The 22,433-nt window shown below is 37.0% G+C and overlaps 1 protein-coding gene across 9 annotated transcripts in view; it reads left to right on the top strand.

Annotated features, from left to right (window-relative positions):
- rapgef2b (Rap guanine nucleotide exchange factor 2b) overlaps nucleotides 1-22,433 on the top strand; it is a 114,514-nt gene that overhangs the window by 73,337 nt on the left and 18,744 nt on the right. For 8 of the 9 annotated variants that reach the window (XM_039648694.2, XM_039648695.2, XM_039648693.2 and 5 more), the window contains 5 exons: nucleotides 12,103-12,234; nucleotides 18,313-18,490; nucleotides 20,029-20,165; nucleotides 21,444-21,602; nucleotides 21,929-22,081. In XM_039648694.2, the coding sequence (XP_039504628.2) occupies nucleotides 12,103-12,234; nucleotides 18,313-18,490; nucleotides 20,029-20,165; nucleotides 21,444-21,602; nucleotides 21,929-22,081 (759 nt within the window). Of the gene's footprint in view, nucleotides 1-4,377; nucleotides 5,067-12,102; nucleotides 12,235-18,312; nucleotides 18,491-20,028; nucleotides 20,166-21,443; nucleotides 21,603-21,928; nucleotides 22,082-22,433 lie in introns of those variants that run through there. The other variant, XM_039648701.2, reaches the window with a different exon arrangement.

Here is a 22,433-nt window from a genome sequence, read left to right as displayed (position 1 = left end):
AATGTTTGAATCTTTTTTAATAGCTGTTATACATCATAATTTAAATACATTGTACTGTTTTGCAAAATAGCGACTATAAACGACATACACTGAACTGAAGAGCTGTATATTGTGAAAATGAATGTTAATTAATATAATTATTAATTGATCATAATGTTGTTTGGAACCACTTTGTCCTGCTTAACCAACCCCCTTTAGCCCATTGTTAATGGATCGCAAGTCTTGGTTTATTTCTTTAATTACGTATAGGTCATTTGAATTTGCTCTCCTCATAGTATAAAGGCTGTAGCCCTTATTGTTATGCATGCAATGTTCTCTGTCTACGATCTTAACCAGCCCTAACACTGCATGTTAATTACTGTGCAAGTCATTTAGATGATTACTCCTATAGACATTTGACTGTAATGAAACAGGTTAATTGAAGTATTAGTTGGACTGTGTCATATCACAGTATAATTAATTTTATATCATGAAAATAATGTTTATGTCACAATATTATTGAGTTTATATTATGGTTTATATTGGCCAATTTTAGAGTTTGGATAATCCTGTAAATTGAATGGTTTACGGATGGTATTTCATATAATGATTATTATTATTATTATTATATTATTAATGGACACAGTTCAAAACCAGATTGAACAACAAAGTTCTGCCTCGTCTTGACTCGTCACATTTTGCTTTGTATTATCATTTGCTCCATGTTTATTCACCATGATCACTGTAGCCATATAATAATATTTACCACAGTATAAAACAAAACATTTTTTATCACCATTACAAAGCCCTACAAAGCTCTATTCTATTATCCTTACCTATATTAGATTTCTGTATAAAATGAGTGTGTGCATTTGCAAGAAGCTTTCTTTATTGTCACATTGTACCCTTATATTCTCACATTTTGAAAAGGTTTGGCGTGAATGGAATGATCCGGAAGAGCTTCAGTCGATGTTAATCCTATCTCTCTCTCTCTCTCTCCCTCTCTCTCATTTCCTCTGTATCCGACTCCCTTGAGTATAGGCTGAAGAGGGATCTTTGACAGTTGTGCTGTTTTCAGCAGGAGAGGGATAACAGTAGCTTTTCAAAAGGAACTAATATCTCAATTTGTATTCTGAAATGCCTCTCGGAGCTTTATAAGAAGCATGACATATTTTACCTGCATCATCACTTCTCTAAACTGCTCGGTTTTCCTTTTTTATGGATTGATTAGTCGATAAAAACCTCCATCGACAACATCAATAAACCACAATTTCATAGTATTGCATGTCTTAATGTATTGAGCTTTGATTGGCCTTGTGCTAAACAAAGTGCTATCAGTGAGAAACTATAACTGATGTTGTTTGAAGGAACTTGGATGGCATAACTAGTTAGCCAATAAATCAGCAGATATTTTTATGTTAAAATGATCAGCATCTGGTTCTTAATGGATAGATGCTTTCCACACACTCACTCACTCACACACATATATATCAACGCGTTCTCATCCTAGGTCGTCATATAGTGACACTTTTGAAATTGCGTCTAAATGCAATGCACATGGCACGCTTTAGCGTCAATATAACACTCACAGAGCTTTGTTCGGTTATGGTTAGATTTAGTTCTGAGGTAGGGTTAGGGTTAGACCACTAGGAGGTGCCTTCTGGCCCATATATATCTGCGTCTCATATTGACGCTAAAGGGTGCCATGTGCATTGGATATAGACGGAATGTCAAAAGCGTCAGTATATGACGCCTTGGGATGAGAATGGGCTGTATATATATGTGTTTGTGTGTGTGTGTATATATATATATATATATATATATATAGATTTAATATATATATATATATATATATATATATAACATTTAATATATATATATATATATATATATATATATATATATATATTAAATGTTTGATATAAATGTTATATATTATATGATTAAATGTTTAGATTAAATAGATTAAATTGTGTTTTTTGCAGGTTGCAAATGCTCTGTTTTCAGGTATTTTTTTACTGAATTTTAATTATTATTATTGTTATTAAATTATATGTCTAATGTTATGCACCACTTTGATCCCTAGACATCTGTATGCACCAGCCTTTAAAAAAACACATCCATTGATGATCACTAAACATAACAGCTGGATTGTAATGTACAATAATCTAAAAACCTATTTGCTCACTCACTTCTTCACATAGATTTCTTGTCTCTTCATTGAATTGGGCTTTCTTTGTTGTTTCACATGAAGCAGAGGCTGCTTGACCCTATCTCAACCTTTTCTATAATGATAATCTATTGTTCCTGAAATGTGCTTCGGGTGATGCTGAGCCGTCCCTTGATGTGACCCTGTTACCGCGGTGACGTAATGACGCTCGGTTTTCCTATGATAATTGCTGGTTACTCTAACGACAGGACGTGGCAGCACCTGAGCTTGTTTTTGTCTGGCATTACATCATCGGGGATGATGTCATCAGGGGGTTGTTTTGGTCCCCGCGCATATCTGGAAGCCGTCCAAAATTTCACTCGCTAATGCCTATCTGACTCTTCACACCCACACTGCTTTTGTAAGCACAGGGGATAAACATGCAAGCTGGTTGTTTCTATTTGATACGGTAGCTAAATGCTTATGTCTAAGGATAAACAATAAAAGCCTTCACAATGTTTTTAACATATAATTGGCATTTCATTGCATTGAATTCACATTTGATGCCCATTTCCATTAAAATATATTTGATTTTTAAAGATTGTTTTTATTTACTAACATTTTTATTGTCTTTCCGTCAGTCAGACTTGTGTAGTTATACATAGTAGATTTATGATATAAAACGTGTCAGACATTAGCAAATGGAAATTTGCACAAGTCATCTGATTGGCTGTCTGTTGGCCTGCTGCCCTGCTTTCATGCATTGTTCATATTTTTCTTTGTTATTCAAATTCGAATTATCATATAGTGTCAGTCCAGGGCACAGCTAGATATCACAGCTCACCTCTCTGTGGAACAGTGAGCGCTTTATATCAAATGGACTGTTGACTGATTGATTGAATGATAACATTTATTGTATGTCTTTATTTTGACTGACATAAAAAGAGATGGACCTTTAGGGAAGTGTGTGTGTGTGTGTGTGTGTTTGGGGGGTGAGCTCACTTCCGTCATCACAAAGCTAAAGGGTCGTGTGTGTGGGCGTGGCCGTCAGTCGCCCAGAGGGGTGACTGTGTGTTTGGTGGGGGGGTGGGGACTGAATTGGCAGCGTTGTCATAGTAACAAGGAGGATGTCAGAGAGCCATGTGCTCTGTGCTTCTGTCGTCTGCTACCGTCTTCCATCTCTCTGTCTATTCCAGCCTTCTCTCACACTCTCCTGCCCAAACCGACCAGGAAATGGCTCTCCTCCGTGGTTGCCATGCCAACTGCCTGCAGCTCTGGTGGTGAGCGGAGGGGAGCGTGATAATGACATTACTCTCGCTGGGCTAACTGTGCTCATCCTTCATTTCTCTTGTCTTTCCATCCCTCTCATCCTCTCCCCCCTTCACCGCTCAACTCTCCCTTATTCTCTCTTATTTCCATATCTGCTCGTCACCCGTTGCATGCTTTTTTTATTCAAATTTTCTCATTAGCGCCTTTTAGTCTTGCAGTGTCTGTGCGAGTGTATGCGTGAATGTATACGGGTAATTCACATTAAATACTTTTGAGAAGTTTACATGTCCAATGCGACGTGCTTTTTTTTCAATGTCAAACTATTTTATATGTATTATAGGCATATGCATGTGTCCAAGTATCTTATGTTATAAAATATATAATGAAGTTATATTAATTATCTCTCACTCTCGTGTATACAAACACACACTTATATATTTACAAACTTTCATGTTAGATGCAATTAATTGATTTGACAGCACGAATATATATATATATATACAGATGCATTTGTCCAATCCAATTTATAAGATAGTAGATTATATATGTATGTTACTGTAAATATTAATGCAATATTTTATCTAAAAATTAGAAGGAAAAATGAAAAAAAAAAAACGTTATACATCTTATGAATGCCTTTATAATGGCTATGTAGATGTGATTTGATTACATGGGGTGTTTAAAATGAACTAGTAAAGGCAAAAATATGTTGTTGTTGTTTTTATCTTTTAAATTGAGCATTACAGAACATAAGTCCCTTTTACATTCATGTAAATGTTAACCTTTATGATGATTAACCACATTATGCGTCAACTCCACATATATGTGTTGAAGTCTATGTGTGTAGTGAGCTCTTTCAACATCAGTGAGGGAGGGAGGAGGTTCCTATTCAAAGCCCCCTCTCTCTCTCTCTCTCTCTCTCTCTCTCTCTCTCTCTCTCTCCCTCTCCACACACACAACACATAGTCTCTTACACACTCACACACCCCCTGCTTTGGACACAAATGAACCGGGAGTGTTTAACAAAGACAGCTTGGATGCGTGAGGTTGGTTCCCTGGTCACAGTCTCGGCTAATGGTGCATAAAGCCGTGCGCTTGGAGAGACCGATGAAGAGGATGGGGAGGGAGTGAAAGTGCTGTCAGCCATTTTTGCTTTTTTCCCCCTCATTTTTTACACCACTGTCGATCGGCATTGCTTGTCACTGTTAGGAGAGGCTCACCCAATTACCTGAAACGGAGGATTCGTTCTTTTGGATTTCTCATCCTTTTGCGCTGCGTTTCTCCTTTTTCATTTAACATTTTTTCTTCCTTGATCTCTTTCTATTCATGGACCTAGTGGACAGACAGATGGCATGTGCACCTGACAAGAAAAAACGTTAATTTATTTATTTTTTTTTTTGGAGGGGGAACCGTGTCAAATCCAGCGCATCATCTCCGGCGAACGTACTCTCTCCCCCTCCTTTCCCGGGAAAGATTCTCCTCTTCTCCCCTGCAGGAGGGGGGAGAAAAGAAGGGTGACAGGGGAAGACTCACTGGAGGGGGGAGAGAGGGGAAGATTAGTGGGAACCAGCAGGATGCTTAAATTTCGCCCTGGCTCTGCACCTCCATTATGAAGCCATTAGTTAGTGGTGGCGGCCATGGAGTCTCCAGCCAGGCTGATAAAAGCCCTGTAAGTATCGACCCTACATTTCTAGCTCCCTCGCCTCAAAATACCACCAGCATTCGCTCATCAGATTAACCTGACGTGCCGAACATGATCAGGATGGCGTTAGATGCCTTAAAAATCGAATGTTCGTTTCATTGCAGAGAGATAAATGAGTTGTATGTGGGTTTTAAATGGCGTATTTCTGTCTCTTGGTTTTGATACGCAGTTGCTCAAAGGGTTAATTGCATGTATGCATGTCTGTTTTATTTGACATTTCACGTAGGTCGAGCTTACCGCTGCGTTTTATCGCTCGACCCCGTGGAATCTTGTTTTACGAGAGGCTGTCGTGTGCCACGACCTCATTCATCCGCTGCCAGTGTAATGTGTGTCAGTGTGTGAAGGCGGCCATGTGGATGCCGCCCCCCGTCACCCCTGCACACATGCTCAGATGTGTGTGTGCAGGATGATGAAATGGCCAAGATTGTGTCGCGTTTGTCACACTAATGAGTGAAAAAAATGAAGTTTAAATGGCTTTATGAAGACTGTGTGTGAGCGTTTGAGTGTGGGAGGAGTTATGACATCACTGAACGATGCTGTCGGCTCGATATCTGTTGCACGACCGAATGCATTTTTGATTGCTTGTCCGCGTACGTGTGTACAGTACGTGCGAGTGAGTGATCACGGTCTTCTGTGTTTGCACATGGGTGGCATCGGAAAGCGATCAGCGCCGGACTGCTGAGTGGAATGATGAGCACTTTTAGCTGTAAATGAATTGATCTCCTGTCAGCCATAATGCGCTAGCGTTCGCTTGGCCTTGACGTGCCGTGTTCGAACGCCTTCACAGACTATAGACCAGAGTCCCTGACATCACAGTGCATTGCAATGCAACAAACACAACAGTATTGTCTGTGGCAGTTTCAGTGCAATGGTGAACAGGTGTTTTACGTCAGAGCTGTTGGTATATTGTGGGTTTAAGCTACTACAATGCTGTGTTGAACAATCATGAGTCAGAACTGAAATGTTTTTATAATTTAATTTTCCCTTTGTGAATTCTAGTTCACTTGGTGGCCATCTTACACTCTAAACAATGCTGGGTTGTTTGAACTCAAATTTGGGTGAAATATGGACAAACCCAAATGTTGGATTAAAAATGTCACTTCAAATTTTAACCCAACCCAACTGCACATTTTTTTTAATTGCATTTTTAACCCATAATTTGGGCTTGTCCATATTTGACCCACATTTGGGTTGAGACAACCCAGCATTTTTTAGAGTGTAGTAACTGTTGGGCAGCTATTATTCTTATTATATATATATTTTTAAATGAAATAATTATCATATTTGACTTATGCTCACCAAGGCTAGATTGATTTTATCAAAAATACAGCAAAACAGTAAGTGTGAAATTGTACACTCTAAAAAATGCTGGGTTGTTTTAACCCAATTTTGGGAAAAATATGGACAAACCCAGCCATTGGGTTAAAAATGTAATGTAACCCAATGGCTGGGTTTGTCCATATTTTACCTAAAATTGGGTTAAAACAACCCAGCATTTTTTTAGAGTGTACAATTTAAAATAAATTAAAATTCTATTTGATTATGTTTAAAAATATAATTTATTGCTGTTATGGCAACGCTGCATTTTCAGCAGCAACTACTCTTCAGTGTCACTTTAGTGATCCTTCGAAAATCATTTGGATATGCTGATTAGCTCAAACAGCTTGAAAACTGCTTAATATCTAAATTTATGCTTGTGCATTTGTGAGGTTTCTATACAAAGTTAGAGTGCATTCAAGCTACTTAAGTATGTATTTAATATCAGGATGTGAGGTCTGAGAATATACAACCTGGTGTTGCTATATAATCTACCTGTTGAGCAACTGGAGCACAGTTACACAGTGACAACTTTCTGTAACTGTAGTGCCAAAGTTCTTCTAATATGATTTTCTGCTTGTTTTTCTCATTTTGAAAGACTTGGAATTGCAAACCGCTCCATTGAGAACGTGAGTACAGAGCTATTTGAAGACCTGTAGGACTTGTCTTCAAATACATGTGGACACTCTTTCATTGAATATCAGGAAGTGGTCATTTTCCCTTAGCTTTATTCCCTACATTAGCGTAGTAAATATATTGGCCTGCGTTTGTGAGAATATCGGTCCTGTTTAATCTGACACCAAGCTGAAGCTCTTTAATCTTTTGATCCTCTCAGCTCAGGAAAGCGAGAGGCCCTTATATAGAGCGATGCTGAGGCTTATGGGATATGTTTGCAGCTTTGAGTCCTCCAGTGTCAGCCCTTTTTTAAAAATAATGTCACACCTTTTGCTCCGACAGACATGAGCTCATTACACAGTTCATATATCCATACCTCAAATGCTCAACAGCAGGTATAGGGACTATGTAAGAAACAAGTATGCATGAAGTTGTTCTTAAAATAAGCTTTCCTACCTGCATGAAGCCTTTTTTGCATTTTGTCTAGTTATGTAGGTAATTAAAGGGATAGTTCACTTTGAAATTCATTTTTGGAATGTTTTAGCTTACCTCAAGAGCATCCAAGATGTATGTGTCTTTGTTTCCGCAGTATTTTCAATTTTTTTTTTTTTTAGGTCAAACCGTTCTTGTCTGTCAGTCATATAATGCAGGTCTATGGTCACCACCTCAAAGAGCATGCACAAAGAAGTCCAGATTAAACATGATTAAATGACTCATAAATATAAGTACACATTGATGGCATAAGACACGAAACGAGTGGGTTGTGTAAGAAAACGAACAGTATTTACATAATTTTTACCTCTTGTAACCACAGCCGGGTGTAAAAGGACAATGTAGCCATAAGCTTATTCATTTATTTACACCCCCCTCCCCCCCAGGGAGGCATCACAAGAGGGATATTTGGGACCCCTCGAGTGTAGCGTGCTGTCTGTGACCTCTGCGCTGTTGGACTAAAAGCCTCTTGGGTTAATTGATGGAGGCCTGCCCTAAATTGTGTGGTAAGAGAGTTAAGTCATTATTATGTGCAACAGTGACACTGAAAGGGCACTTAAAGGACAGGAGCGGACCCCTGGGTGGGCACGGGAGGCAGGCAGGATATTGCTATTGACACATGTATATTGACTGCTGTCGCTGCCAGCAATTTGTCCAAATTATGTCTTTGCATACCAGAGATGTATGTAGAGTCAAAATAAGTTGGGCTGTTGCTGATAAATGAAACACTTATGGTCATTTTTTTTTTTTGAATTATAACTAAAGGAGATTATACCATCCCTTGCTTATTTGAAATGAACACCTGCCAACCAATTTTCAATGTGGGTGAAAATCCAACATATCAAAACACGAGTCAATTTGGCAGGTTATGATTCATAAATTGTGCTCTATCACTTTAATGACATTTTAAAGTGGGGGCACACTGAGAAACGCTGTGCAGCGCCACATCTTTACCGCTACGACCCCGGCTGTTCCATAAAAACAGATGATTTAGAACAAATATATTATATGTACAATACATTACTGACTTTTTCAGTAACCGATTTGTTTTTGTGGCCTGAATAAATATGCAACGTATAGCGAAATAATATAGATTGCACGATTTTTGAAGGGAGCTTTTACCTATATTGTGATTAGATTAGATTATTGGACTCACACACTTTTAAAGATATCTGGGGAAAGTGATTCATTGATGAAGGCTTATTGAAATAATGGTTGAATTGAATAATTCAGACGTGCTTTGTTGTATAGTAATTTTTTTTAAATAATTTAAAATGGAAGACAAGTGAGTACAGGTCTTTTGTTTTTTGAAAGCAACAATGTTTCTATTCTAGGGATCCACACACACACACACAGAAAAAAAACAAAAAACGGTTGAAAGTAGTGATTCTGTCTTTTTTGATGAATACAGTTAACCATTATATAGCCCATGTATATCCAACTCAGAGAAAGTTTCATTTCTTGTTTAGTATGCCTATTTGTGTGTAGCTTGTGGCAGTGAGATTTATAAAAAAAATATATATATATAAAAAGGAAAGTATTTTAGGAGAAGATCGGGCAAGGTTTCGGGAAGATGCATTGAACGTCATAGACAATGTAATATTCGGGAGGTTTAGGGAATTGGAACACTTCTTCTGTCATAAGCTGATCCAAAGACAAATCTAGAGATTCCTGCAGAATTGAAACATCTGCGGTTGTTTATGAAGTTACATATATCCTCTACTATCCGTTGTGCCTAAAACTTGGTGTTCTTTCACAGTTCTCTTTGGTCTGTCACAATCATTCTCCTTCACCTAAAGAACATTTAAAAATATCAATGACAATTCACTTGAAGCAAAAAAAATACTTTAGTCTTTTCTTAAAAAATGTACATTTATTTCTCTAGAAAGTTCTTGTCACCGTAATGATGATGCTATTAAAACATCCCTGTTCTGTTAAATCCTCTCTGGGAAGAGTCATGGGCAAATCACCCTCATTTACAAACAAAAAAAGAAAATGGTTCATTGCTGTCCGCTCCACGAAAGCTAGGAACTGCTCAATGTCCCCTGCTCCTTTCTTTGACAGCCGCGAGGAAAGCCCGTGTACACTCGTGAGAAGTGAATTTAGTGGCGTGGTGGAGGTCTTGATGGCTTCTTTCTGCAGTGGAAGTGAGAGCTGAGGTGATGTGTGTATCATAGCTGACAGCTCCGTGGCCATCAGGACTGCTCAGGGAATAGCCTTGAGGAACACGACTGAGGATTGAGGCACTTCGCTGCTATCACAGCTCCTTTATTTTAACTGCTGAATGCACCCACTGACCTAATAGTGTGAGTGTGTACTGGTGCTTCGAGAAGCCAAATTAAATACACTTTTTCTTTTCTTTTCTTTCGTTCTTTTCCATTTTTATTTCATACTGTCCTGCATTTGATTTTTTGGTTCTTTTCCTCATTTATTTGATCTTTATTGCTTGTTTGTTCTTTTAATTTTTTTGTCCTTTTGTTCTGTTCTGATTGTTCTGTTCTTCATTTATTTAATCTCCCCTCTTTCTTTAGTTTGTTTTCACTGTATTGTTTGTTTTTTAGTTATGTTTCTCATTGTTAATTCATTCATTCAATCAATCAATCTGTGCTCATATTTTTTTGTCTGTATTTTTTTGCTTCTGTAGTTCTGTTCATTGTCTCTGTTGTAGTTCTGTATTTCTTTAGTCTTTATTTAATGTATCATCATCTATTCTGTTGTTCACTCTCATTTGTTCATTTTTATTTTATATAGTTTCGTTTAATCTTTGTATTTCTTGTTTTTTAGATATTTCATTGCTTGTCTTTATTTGTGTGCTTTGTCTTTCATTCTGTTTCTGCCTTTTTTGTTAGTCCTCTTTCATTTGTCCCACATTTCTTTCTTTCTTTCTTTCTTTCTTTCTTTCTTTCTTTCTTTCTTTCTTTCTTTCTTTCTTTCTTTCTTTCTTTCTTTCTTTCTTTCTTTCTTTCTTTCTTTCTTTCTTTCTTTCTTTCTTTCTTTCTTTCTTTCTTTCTTTCTTTCTTTCTTTCTTTCTTTCTTTCTTTCTTTCTTTCTTTCTTGTCTCTCTGCTTTTAAGTGTAAATAGCCTCAATTAATATGAATGAACTGCCATGGCAATAGATTCAAATAATGAATTTGTGCATATGAGGAGGAATATTCATCAACACATTAGTGTTTTAAAACACCTTTAGCCTCACAGCACAACAAACAGCAGGCCATCTATTTCCTTTCCCACTCTGTTACTGCAGCTGTATCACTGCAGATACTGTGCAAATATATCATTTTCCTTATCTGCTTCTACTCCATCTATAAGGTTGGTTTCTCTCTGTTCAAGCTCTCCGTCTCCCGGGAGAATTGGCTGCATTTCCGGCATGTATATGATTATGGGAGTGGAAATTAGGTCAGATGCATTTTGTATGAAAGCTATACTCAGCCACAGCTGGCTGAAGACATCCAATAGCCCCCCAAAAAAAGCAATTTCACTGGTGAACACACATACACACACGAGCACACACACAGACACAATCGGGAGCCGATTGAATGAGCTTTATCGGAATGTGGCCGTGTGTGTGTGGGATGTGTGCTCTCTAATATTAGCTGGAATTGGTTCTTAGCTCCTTATCTCAGTGCTGTTGTCAGAGCCCCCCACACACACACACTTCGCTCTTGCAACCGCACCCCTTCAAATATGTACAAAAGAGCTGCTCGCTCACACTGAACCTGAGGAAAAATCATGCCACATGCATCTTTTAGTCTTCAACTATAAAGCGTCGTTTTTTCATTAATTTTCATTTACTCCAATGCCAAGGCTTGCATTAGAAATATAATTTTCTCTACAGCTTCTGTCCAAATTTGGCTTCAGGGAATCAATGTATATGCAGGCTTAATAGCAGACTCGTGGAAAAAATGCATGGTTGTGGAAAATATAAGTCTTTAGTTGTGCATATGGCTTAGGCACTGAATGTTCCAAGTCTTTTGAGGTCATAGAATAGTTTTGTGTGCAAAACCGCTTGTCAACAACCATTAGCATTAGCAAAGGAGCTGTGCTATTCTGTTAAATCAAACTAGCAAACCCCCACATTAAATGTAACTGACCTTACTGACATTTTGTTGCATTTGGCAGAACTATATGGATGCTGTGCAGGGGAAACTTGCCCCTGTTTAATATATTGTCCCGTCTTGTTTCAGCTCGAATAAAACAGTAAATGTGTCCGAGGCTTAGTGTCACCAAAAATCCTTGAGAAGCCATATCAGAAACATCAGACTGTAGGTGTGATGAATAAATGATAGCATGGTGCACTGCAGCTTTCCACAAAACTGACATTACTTTGAACTTTAGCAAAAAGTTCCACACTGCTATCTTTGACATTTTTAAAAGTCCAAGCTAATCAAGATCAGAACTTTGTCGCTTTTAAGTCTATATCTATTCGCTTTGAGGTCATATACAGGGAAATGTTGGATAAATGTCAATGAACAGATTGGCTTGGTTGTCATGGTTATTAGATGCATTGCAGGATGTTGGATTATGGACTTATGGTCAGTCAGTTGTACGTCCTGACACTCTGTTTGTTTCCATGTGCAGCTGCCGGCAGACTTCAGCAGATTACACCTGGCGGACGGGATTCACCCGCAGGTGACACACGTTTCCTCCAGCCACTCAGGATGTAGCATCACCAGTGATTCTGGGAGCAGCAGCCTGTCGGACATTTACCAGGTGACAACGCCATTCCTTGCTAGACACCTTATCTTTGGGGAACGTTGGAGTAGCAGCTTTGTGACAAATGCCATCAAAATGTGACACACACTTCAAGTTCTGAACTGACAGCTGTCGACAATTTTTACTGGTTTATTCTTCCTCAGTGACTAATGCAGGATTAGTTCACTTTAAAAAAAACTTTTGCTGATAATTTATTCACCCCCATGCTATCCAAGATATCCATGTCTTTCTTTCTTCAGTCGAAAAGAAATTAAGGTTTTTGATGAAAACATTCCAGGATTTCCTCCATATAATGCACTTTACTGGGAACCAAACGGTTCAAGGTCCAAAAGACAGTTTCAGTACAAACTACGAACTGTTCAAAGGGCTTTAAACGATTCTAGACGATGAATAAGGGTCTTATCAAGCGAAACGATCACTCATTTAAAAAAAAAAAGTTTTATAAGCTCAAATGATCACCTTGCTCTGTTCTGTGTGACTCTCCTGTTCGAACTCGTTCATCAAAACGAACGAATCTTTTTCCGAGTCAATTCGTTCATTTCGTTCGTTGAATGAACACAAAATAAGGCGACCATTTGAGCTTATAACATTTTGTTTTTTTTAAATGAGCGATCGTTTCGCTTGATAAGACCCTTATTCATCGTCTGGAATCGTTTAAAGCCCTTTGAACATTTTGCAGTTTGCACTGAAACTATTTTTTTAGACCTTGAACTGTTTGGTTACCAGTGAAGTGCATTATATGGAGAAAAATCCTGGAATGTTTTCATCAAAAACCTTAATTTCTCTTTGAGAAGAAAGAATGACATGGATATCTTGGATGACATGGGGGTGAGTAAATTATCAGCAAAAGTTTTCCTTTTAAAAGTGAACTACTCCTTTAAATTAAATAGTTTTCCAACAAATAAAACATTTCTTGGCTCTCATGTTGTTCCGTGTCACCCGAAAGGAGAATTTTATTTGGATATTTTGAGCGAGTTCTCTTATGGTCTCCAAGGCATTTATTTGATCAAAAATACAGTAAGAAGTAATATTGTAAGATAGAATTGCAATTTAAAATAACTGTTTTCAAGTTTAATATATTTTATTCGTTTACTGACGAAGCCAAATTTTCAGCATTATTAGTCCAGCCTTCAGTTTCACATGATCTGCTGATTTGGTGTTCAAGAAACATTTCTTATTATTTTCAATGTTGAAACAGTTATGCTCAAAGTTTCTCAGGATTCTTTGATAAATGGAAATTTCAAAAGAACAGCATTTATCTGAAATAATAAAAAGCTTTTGTATATTGTGTTTGTTTTACTACTGTTCAAAAGTTTTGTGTCAGTAAGAATTTTTTTAAAAACTTCAAATTAATACTTTTATTCAGCAAGAATGCATTAATCAAAAGTATCTAGCTAAGAATTTAATAATGTAACAATGGCTTTCTGTTTTAAATAAGAATTCATCAAAGAATCCTGAAAAAACTTTACACAATAGCTTTTTAATATTTATAATAATAATAAATGTTTCTTGAGCTCCTAATCAGTACATTAGAATGTTTTTAAAGGATGTGATGCATAATGTCAGCTTTGTCATCACAGGAATAAATCACATTTTAAAAATATATTCAAATAGAAAAGCTATTTTAAATGGGAATAATATTTCACAATATTACAGTTTTAACTGTATTTTGGATTTAAATATATGCAGACTTGGTGAGCATAAGATACTTCTTTTAAAAACATTTTTTTTTAAAAATCATACCGATTCCAAACATTTGAACAATTTTTAACTATTTCTTTAATGTGCATGCAATTTTTATCCGTCTTTTGTAATTTCGTTCATTTACATGTTATTCATTTGGCAGATGCTTTTATCCAAATCGTCTTACAGTGTATTCAAGGTACATATTTTATTAGTATGCATGTCCCCTGTTATTAAACATTTTGTCACTAAACATTTGTCACTATTCCAAAACCTGAGGCAATGACCTGTGAAACTGAGCCAATGAGATTAAAACACAAGAACCCCATTTACCTTTTACATATTTGTGTCGGTCTTTAAAATGTCTGTTTTCCTCCATTAATCGTATTAATTGTGTTTGGCTTGGTATTTGCTTGGCTGTTTAATTGATTTCCTTGCGTGATGTGTTTGCGGATGTTTTGCGGCGGCCTGTGTGCAAAGGTGTATGGGAAATAATTCAGTGTCCTTGATCCTGGCCTGATGGCCATCTGTTAAAGGCTCATTAACAGCTGGACCATGTCCTCGTGAAAAGATGTTGTGATCTCCCTGCTCTACACCACACTTTACTACAATGCTCCTCACCTCTCCTTGTGGTCCACGTCTCATAAAACAGCAGCAGGATGAATGAAATTTTGTCAATATAAAATGGATTGTCTCATCTCTATATTCTGATTGGATGAGTAGCGCTTGAAGCTAATTGGACATTTATTTTATTCATGTGTTTGCCGGGCAATCATAAACAGCTAATTAATTGCTGTGTATCACTATAGGCTATTACTTAATGTAAAAATTGTTAATTATAATTAATTATTTTTATAATTTATTGCACATCATGGTCTTTTATCATATTGCCATTTTACAAAAGCAATAAACCCCAAAAGGTTATGTATTATGCCTGAGAGCATCACATACCCGTGGCAAAACTGCACAGGCTCTTGTGATTTATCGCTTAATTTGAAATCTGAATTAGTTACAGTTAGTGTTTGTTTTGTAGTTTTTGAACACTGGGTGAAAGAAAATGTTGCCGTCTCATAAAACTTAAATTGAACATAACTAGCCTTTCATTGACCTCTGACTCTGTACCAACCCATGGTGTACAATCTGTCAATAAGCCTGTTGAAGTGCTTTAACAGAGCAAGTAATTATGAGTAGATTTTTTTTTTCAAATCTAACACAATGTTTTTCTGTTGTACTGTAGGTACAGTATGTTGCAAAAGTTTGAAATTAAAACAATTTGACGTCGGTACGATTTATTAAAAAATGCGTTTCATCAAAAATACACTAAAAACAGTAATACTGTTAAACATGACTACAAAATAATATAACTGTTTTCTGTTTTAATATAATAAAATATTATAATGAAAAAAATATTATTAATTTTTTTTTATTTTTTAAGTAAAAAATAAGAAAAAAAATTCTTAAATTACTGCTTAATATTTTAATATTAAGCAGTAATTTAAGAATTTTAATATTTTAATATTATAATATTTAACTATTAAATACTTAATATTTTTGTGGAAACCGTGAAGCTTATCAGAATGCTTTGAGTTCAAAAGAACATTTATTGGAAAGAGAAATCTATTGTAACATCATGAATGTCTTTACATTCACTTTTGATCAATTTAATGCATCCTCCCTGAATAAAAGTATTCATTTATGTTTTTTTAAATCCTCCTAACCCGAAAGTTTTGAATGATAGTGTATAATTTAATATTTAAAAAAATAAGAAGAATTAAATAATTCAGTCTCACTTTTTGAAATTAATGCTTATTTTCTAATTTAACATTTACCTCAATTTAAAATGAATTATTTTAATCAAAACATATAAAATAATACACAATAGAAGCATTTTTACTAGTGGTGAGACTTTTGGGCTGCAGATATCGTACAGTACTTCAGGTCTCTATTGTCAGGATTATTGGCCCATATCCTCAATGTGACTGTCAAAACGGTCACTTTTTTTTTGCACATTTGAATAAATAATGATGCAGGTTCTTCAGGGAGGCTTGAAAGCATTGATCCAAGAATAGCCCTACTAAAAAATGAATGTTCCCTTCACGCTCATCTTAGCCGCCCAAACAGAGCTATGGATCACACCAGACTTGGCAGTTTGAAAGATAAATTGGTACTTTCATCGGCTACAACGTATTATCAGCCCCTATGTTTGTCTTTCCTGATTAGCTTTTAAACGGCTTTCATAAGAGAATCCAGCTCGACCCCTGCTCAGCCTGCATTAGTGGTGGTGTTTGATTTGCATCTCCTCAAAGTACAGGAGAGAACCTGATTGGACGACCCTGACGTGGCGTAGCTGGTTTGTGACTTGAGTGCGTTCGGTTTCTTTAAGGCTTAATGAGCTGAAGCGAGTCATCAACCTAACCGTGTCTGGATGAAGATGTGATGTAATGTAAATCCACAAGGTTCAGTTAATGGGTGACTGCTTAGTGTATTGATTTTAAGATCTTGAAACCACATTAATCAACAGCCATTGATACCTCTCTTCAACAAGATTGTTGTCGTTTAAGCACAGATATCCAGTCGCCATGCACCAGTAGCCAACTGCCTTGAGAATGCATATTTAATTCACAGTCGAGAGTAGGGAATTACTGGGGTTTCCTGCGAATTGATGGGTATAGCGTTTGAGATTGTCTGTCATTGTACTTTGTAAATACGGCTCATTCATAGATCTGTGATCGTGTTTTAACTCCAGTCTGAGACCCTGGATAAATGTGTGCCACTGAGTTTTCGAGCATCTCTTAGCTCATGGAGGTTTTCATGAGGACCTTAAAGAAACAGTTCTCCCTGTATTCGTTTACTTGCCGACATCATGTCATTCCATATCTGTATGACCTTGTTACATTGAACACACAAGGAGAAAATATCTTTATTCAATTACATTAAGCCATTAAGCTTCAAAAAAGGATGTAAACAACCATAAAATTGGTTTCTATGACCTGAGCAACTTTGAGGCCATACAGTAGGGGTTTTTTTTTTTTTTTTTTCAGGAACAGATTGAAATTTAAGTTATTATTTTAGTTGATAATGACCACTTGTGAGCTGTTAACTGCTGTGACCAGATCATCATTGAGTCAGATCATTAATTTGTACTTGTAAACCATATCAGTCCAGTATGGAAAGGAATATGATTCATTAAAAAAAAAATCTGATTGAGAAAAATCATTTGCTTAAGAAGAGGAGATTACCACCTCTCTTATGAACAGATGTCAAGATTTTTAATAATAATAATAAAAAACTTAAATTGTGGTCAGTTTCTCAGGTTCAGGTTTTGTTTTTAAACCTGAAACTGTGCACAAGTTTTATTTTTTTTTATTTTTTTTGTTGTATGATATTGTTAGGGTGCTTTGCTTAAAATACTTAAAAAGCTTCAGTCCACATTTATTGTAATCACATGGAAAACACTCTTAGGTGTTTCTCCTTTTGTGTTCTGGGGAATAAGGATAGTCATACAGGTTTGGAACAGCATGAGGGTGAATAAATGATGACAGAATTATTATTTTTAGGTGATCTATTCCCACAAGTTGTGTTGACCATCTTAAAAGGGATGCAATGTGATAGGTAGCCCTCTCTTTTTTTATATATATATTAGTGCATTTTGCCACCTATCACCGCCATCCTCCCCCACTCTCCTGTCTCCACCCTAAAGAAGAGCCCAGCCTCACAACACCCCGCCCCAGTCGCCCTCTGAGTGGCTGCTTTCGGCACCGTCTGAATATTTGATGAGTAATGCAGGTCATTTAAGTCTAAATGACATGCGTTTGTGTGAGCCCAGATCGAGAGGTTTAAAAAATTAAATGTGGCTGGAAGCCTGTGCTCTAAAAATGCGGCTGGGACCCGGCATCTACAAGCAGTTGGTGAAGGCGACGTTTTGGGCAGTTACAGGGAGGAATATAGCGTCGCTGGGGCTCCTCGGTCAGGTGAGAGAATCAGGGTTGGTTTCGACAGGAGATTGTGGCGTACATGAAGGGATGAGTCTTTCTTTTGTTGCCGACCTTCTAAGGTTAGGCCATGTGCTGGGGAAGTATTAGGTTGTATTTTCTCAAACATCTATCTCTGTGTTTGTGTTATTTAGAAAATATTGCTGTTGTTACCTGTGCTTGATTATTTGGTTTGTTTGTTTCCGCCTTAGATTTTTTTTGTCTCTAGTTTCTGCGTTTGAGTTTTCTGACTTGGTTTTCTTTAGCTTTTAATCTCTTTTTTGGGGGGATCTGTGCTTTAAATAAATGTATATACTTTTTTTTATTAAAATCTGATGTTTCTGATCAGTTTTATGGTTCAGGATAAATATAGTAATTTTGCAGAAACATTTTTGACTAACTGAAGTTTTCTTACTCATAGGCCACCGAGAGTGAGCCCGGCGACATGGACCTCAGTGGCCTGCCCGAGACGGCCGTTGACTCCGAGGAGGATGACGATGAGGAAGATATTGAACGGGCCTCAGATCCCCTCATGAGTCGAGATATCGTCCGGGACTGTCTGGAAAAAGACCCCATGGACCGAACGGATGATGACATAGGTGAGCGATTCCCAAATATCCCTGAATAGCATTAGAGATTTGCAGGAGGAAGAAAGTGGAGATTCTCGAAAGCAATGAAATGATTTGCCAGGAAAAGAAGGCAACAAAAGGTCGGGGATACTACAAAAGAAAAGCATGTGGGGGAGACGTGTTGTTTTTTTGTAGGTCACCCTCTCAGTCGAGTCGCTCAGAGCGCATTAAAATTTGATTGGCTTAGCTGCTTCCACAGCTACGCTTCAGTGGTGCCGTGCCAGGCACAGGTCAGCGAGTACTCAGACAGGCCATGAGCAAAATCCAAAATCTCTTGTCTTTACTCTTCTTGATCTTAATTGAATTTCTCTGGGCTTTTGGGCAACCCCTTGTCACACTAGCTAAAACCAAATACTTGATTGAGTTGGTCTGTCAAGCATGGAAAGAATAACATTTAACTTACTGTAGAAAAACTGTTATATTCCTGGTCAGTTCCAGTCGTTCATATTGATTGTAAAATAATGATCATGTCGGAATGAATGAATGAATGGATGAGAGAGGTTTAATGTACCGTGTTCTGTGCAGCAAAATGACAAACATACTGGATAGACTAGGCTTGGCTGTCAAAATGAGACAGACAGTCTTGCCAAAAATATGGAAATGCATATTTCACTAAGTACTTTTGGCACTGTAAGACAATTAAACACACATTTCACATTCTCACTAACTGATTTAAAATGTCCTCTAACAATGTTGATCAGTGTATACTGTATATATTCATTACAGGAAAATGTTCACTATTATTTTCATCGCAGTGTCACAGTGTTGTATTTAATAACATTAAATATTTGTAATATATTTAATTAGTAAATATATAATGTATTTAAAATGGCTAGCTCCATTTTTTTCTTAATACACACTTAATTGTCTTAAAATGTATTCGTTTTGTTTTCACATTGCATGTCCTAAATTTTATTTTGAGCTTTTCACTGACACTGTTATCAACTAGATCCACTTTTGATAAAACTGTAACGGAAATGACTGCATATGAGGTACAGTGGTAATATGCCTAAAAATTGATAATTAAAGAAATTGTTTCCATGCACTAAATATTTAAATGGTTTATTATACTGTAGTTTTTAAAAATCAATGCTATTTTGTTAAAAACTTTCAAAGTTTAAGACAGCTTTATTTTGACATTCATAATAATAATAAAACTAAATATTTATTAAAAATCAACCCCTTGGAAGTGTCTGTAGTTGAAAAAAAATATTTTGTTTAGTACTCTGTCACGGTGGAAATGGATTTTGTCATGTATAATATGTCCTGTATATTGCACAGCAGGATTAGCCGATTGTCAGAAATAGCTTCGTATTAATAATGCATTCATTGCTTGGTTGCTGTTATTTTTATATCAGTGGAAAGAATGTTTTCCGTTCTCCATCTGAGAAGAACAAACTGCATCTTATAGAGAGAACAAATAACAATGAGAGACTTTCAAAGACTCATGTATCTCACTTAGTCTTAAATGTATCTTTGACTACTTTTTTCTCACTCTGTTTCTTCAGAGCAACTGTTGGAGTTCATGCACCAGCTACCGGCCTTTGCCAACATGACCATGTCCGTCAGGAGGGAGCTGTGTGCTGTCATGGTGTTTGCTGTGGTGGAACGGGCCGGTACAGTCGTCCTTAATGATGGCGAAGAGGTCGGTCAGACTTACCTTGACATGGCATTAGCTTTTCTGCGCTTACTTGAAGCCACAGTTTAACCTTTAACCTGTATGTGTGGCCTAGTATGTATAGTTCATAGTACCCAGCATTTTTCCTACAATGACAGCTATTAACCTAGCTTTTCACAGTGACACAACTGTGAGTAGTTCTTTCAAAAGAACTAGTTCTTTAAAAGAACTAGTTCTTTTAGTTCTTTCTTTAACCCTAATCCTGTAAAAAAAAATGTCATTCACCTTTAATATTTCATCAGCTTTCACTTCAGTCTTGTGCTGATTCTGTTTAACAGCCTACATGTACTGCCACCCCCCTTTCGTCACATCCAATCAGCCATTCACCTTCTGCACTGTTAAACCTCAATGGATGCCAGCATTCAGCATCTTGAGATTACAAGATGCCCGGGGTACTGCGGGAATCACTTATCCCAGTATTGACATGCCAAAAAGATCCATTTTCTCCCCTAATGCTTCCACATAATTGAAAGCAGGATAGAGCTTGAAGCTCATATAGTTCACTGTGATGACAAGTTCTTTGGTGTTATATATGCTGAAAAAAATACTCAAGTTTTGTATTTTACCACAAAGGTTTATAACGCTGCTAACGTTACATATTATAAAGCAGTTAAAGGTGTTTTGTTTTTTTTGCGCACAAAAAGTGTTCTCGTCGCTTGATAAACTTAGGTTTAAGCCACTGTGTTTTAAGCCCTTTAAGTGTTTTAAAATCAGTGTATAACTATCTATTAGTGTACAAATTTTGGAGATTTGACTCAAATTTGACAAAAAAAGAGTTTGTTTACAGTATAAATTAGCTAATGTTAAATCTGCGTGCAGCATTGATGTAACGGTAATTATAATGAAAGTTGAATTGTCTCCTGTTTGAGAGTCCGGCTCAAACATATAAGGCAATGTTCATCATTACAGGTGTTTTTATTTTATTATTTACCTTACTTGTGAGCATCACCAAGCCACAGCAGGCTCCAGCATACATGACCCTAGTTACCTGTGGTTGGCCTGGCTGAGCGTCACTCAGAAAACAACAGGCCAATCAGAAGAGAGGCTCATGAATATTAAATGGCAGAGCTTCTGTGAAAGGAGCTGTAAGTTTTTGGTACTTATACCGCAAATATATATTCTTAAGGACTTCAAAGCCTAAATTAAAACTTCAGAAAGGTGTATAATATGGGACCTTTAAATTGTAATATAACATTAAAAATATTTGTCTCTAACTGATATCTTTTCATCGTTCCTTTGTTGTAGCTGGACTCATGGTCTGTGATTCTGAACGGCTCAGTGGAGGTGACGCACCCAGATGGCCGGACGGAAATCCTGTGCATGGGCAACAGCTTCGGTGTGTCCCCCACTATGGAGAAAGAGTACATGAAGGGGGTGATGAAGACCAAGGTGGATGACTGCCAGGTGAGTCAAACAATACTTAATGGATTTACACATTTTTTGTGGATAAAAAAACAAAAACAAGAAAAATGTCTCTTATCCCCACCCAACCTATTTTAGCTGTTTTGTAATGACTCATTTACTGCAGAAATGATGAGGCTCTGCCCATTCATTAAGCATGAGAATAATGGGGGTGATTAGTGAAAAATGTGCAATAATGAAATCTTGTCTCCGTTTCAGCGCACTGGTATAATTATCATGGGGAAATCATTTTGAGTATACTGCTGCTGCATCATAAAACTGATTTACTTTCCGCTTGTCGTCTTGCTCACTCTTGGTTTCTCTGTCAGTTTGTTTGCATAGCACAGCAAGATTACTGCTGTATCCTTAACCAAGTTGAGAAAAATATGCAGAAGGTGGAAGAGGAGGGTGAGATTGTGATGGTGAAGGAACACCGTGAGCTTGACCGCACAGGCACCAGAAAAGGGCACATTGTCATCAAGGTGAGATCCCAATTCGGAACAAATGTGACAAGCTTTCACACCCAGAGGTAAAGAAATGTTCAGAAATGTAGCTGAAGTGACAAAAAAGGCTTTCCTAACAAGACTATTGTAATTGTTCCATAAATCATATTGCCAGAACGGATACTTACACCAGTGTTTCCTGCACCTCTATTTTGTGGCACTTCGGTAAAGAGAAATTCATTTTAGTCCAGTTGTGAGTTTCTAAACTGAATTGATCCCAATGAGATAACGAGTTGCCAGGCTGCAAAAACAATAGGAAACGTTGACTTGCACTCCCGATTGACATGGCTTTTGCCCTGATTTACACAGATGCATTGAACATAGCCTTTTA

The sequence above is a fragment of the Pimephales promelas genome, chromosome 9 (assembly GCF_988280905.1).
Source record: "Pimephales promelas chromosome 9, fPimPro1.hap1.1, whole genome shotgun sequence".
In the NCBI taxonomy this organism is placed as follows: domain Eukaryota; kingdom Metazoa; phylum Chordata; class Actinopteri; order Cypriniformes; family Leuciscidae; genus Pimephales; species Pimephales promelas.
This window is presented reverse-complemented; position numbering and strand designations above follow the sequence as displayed.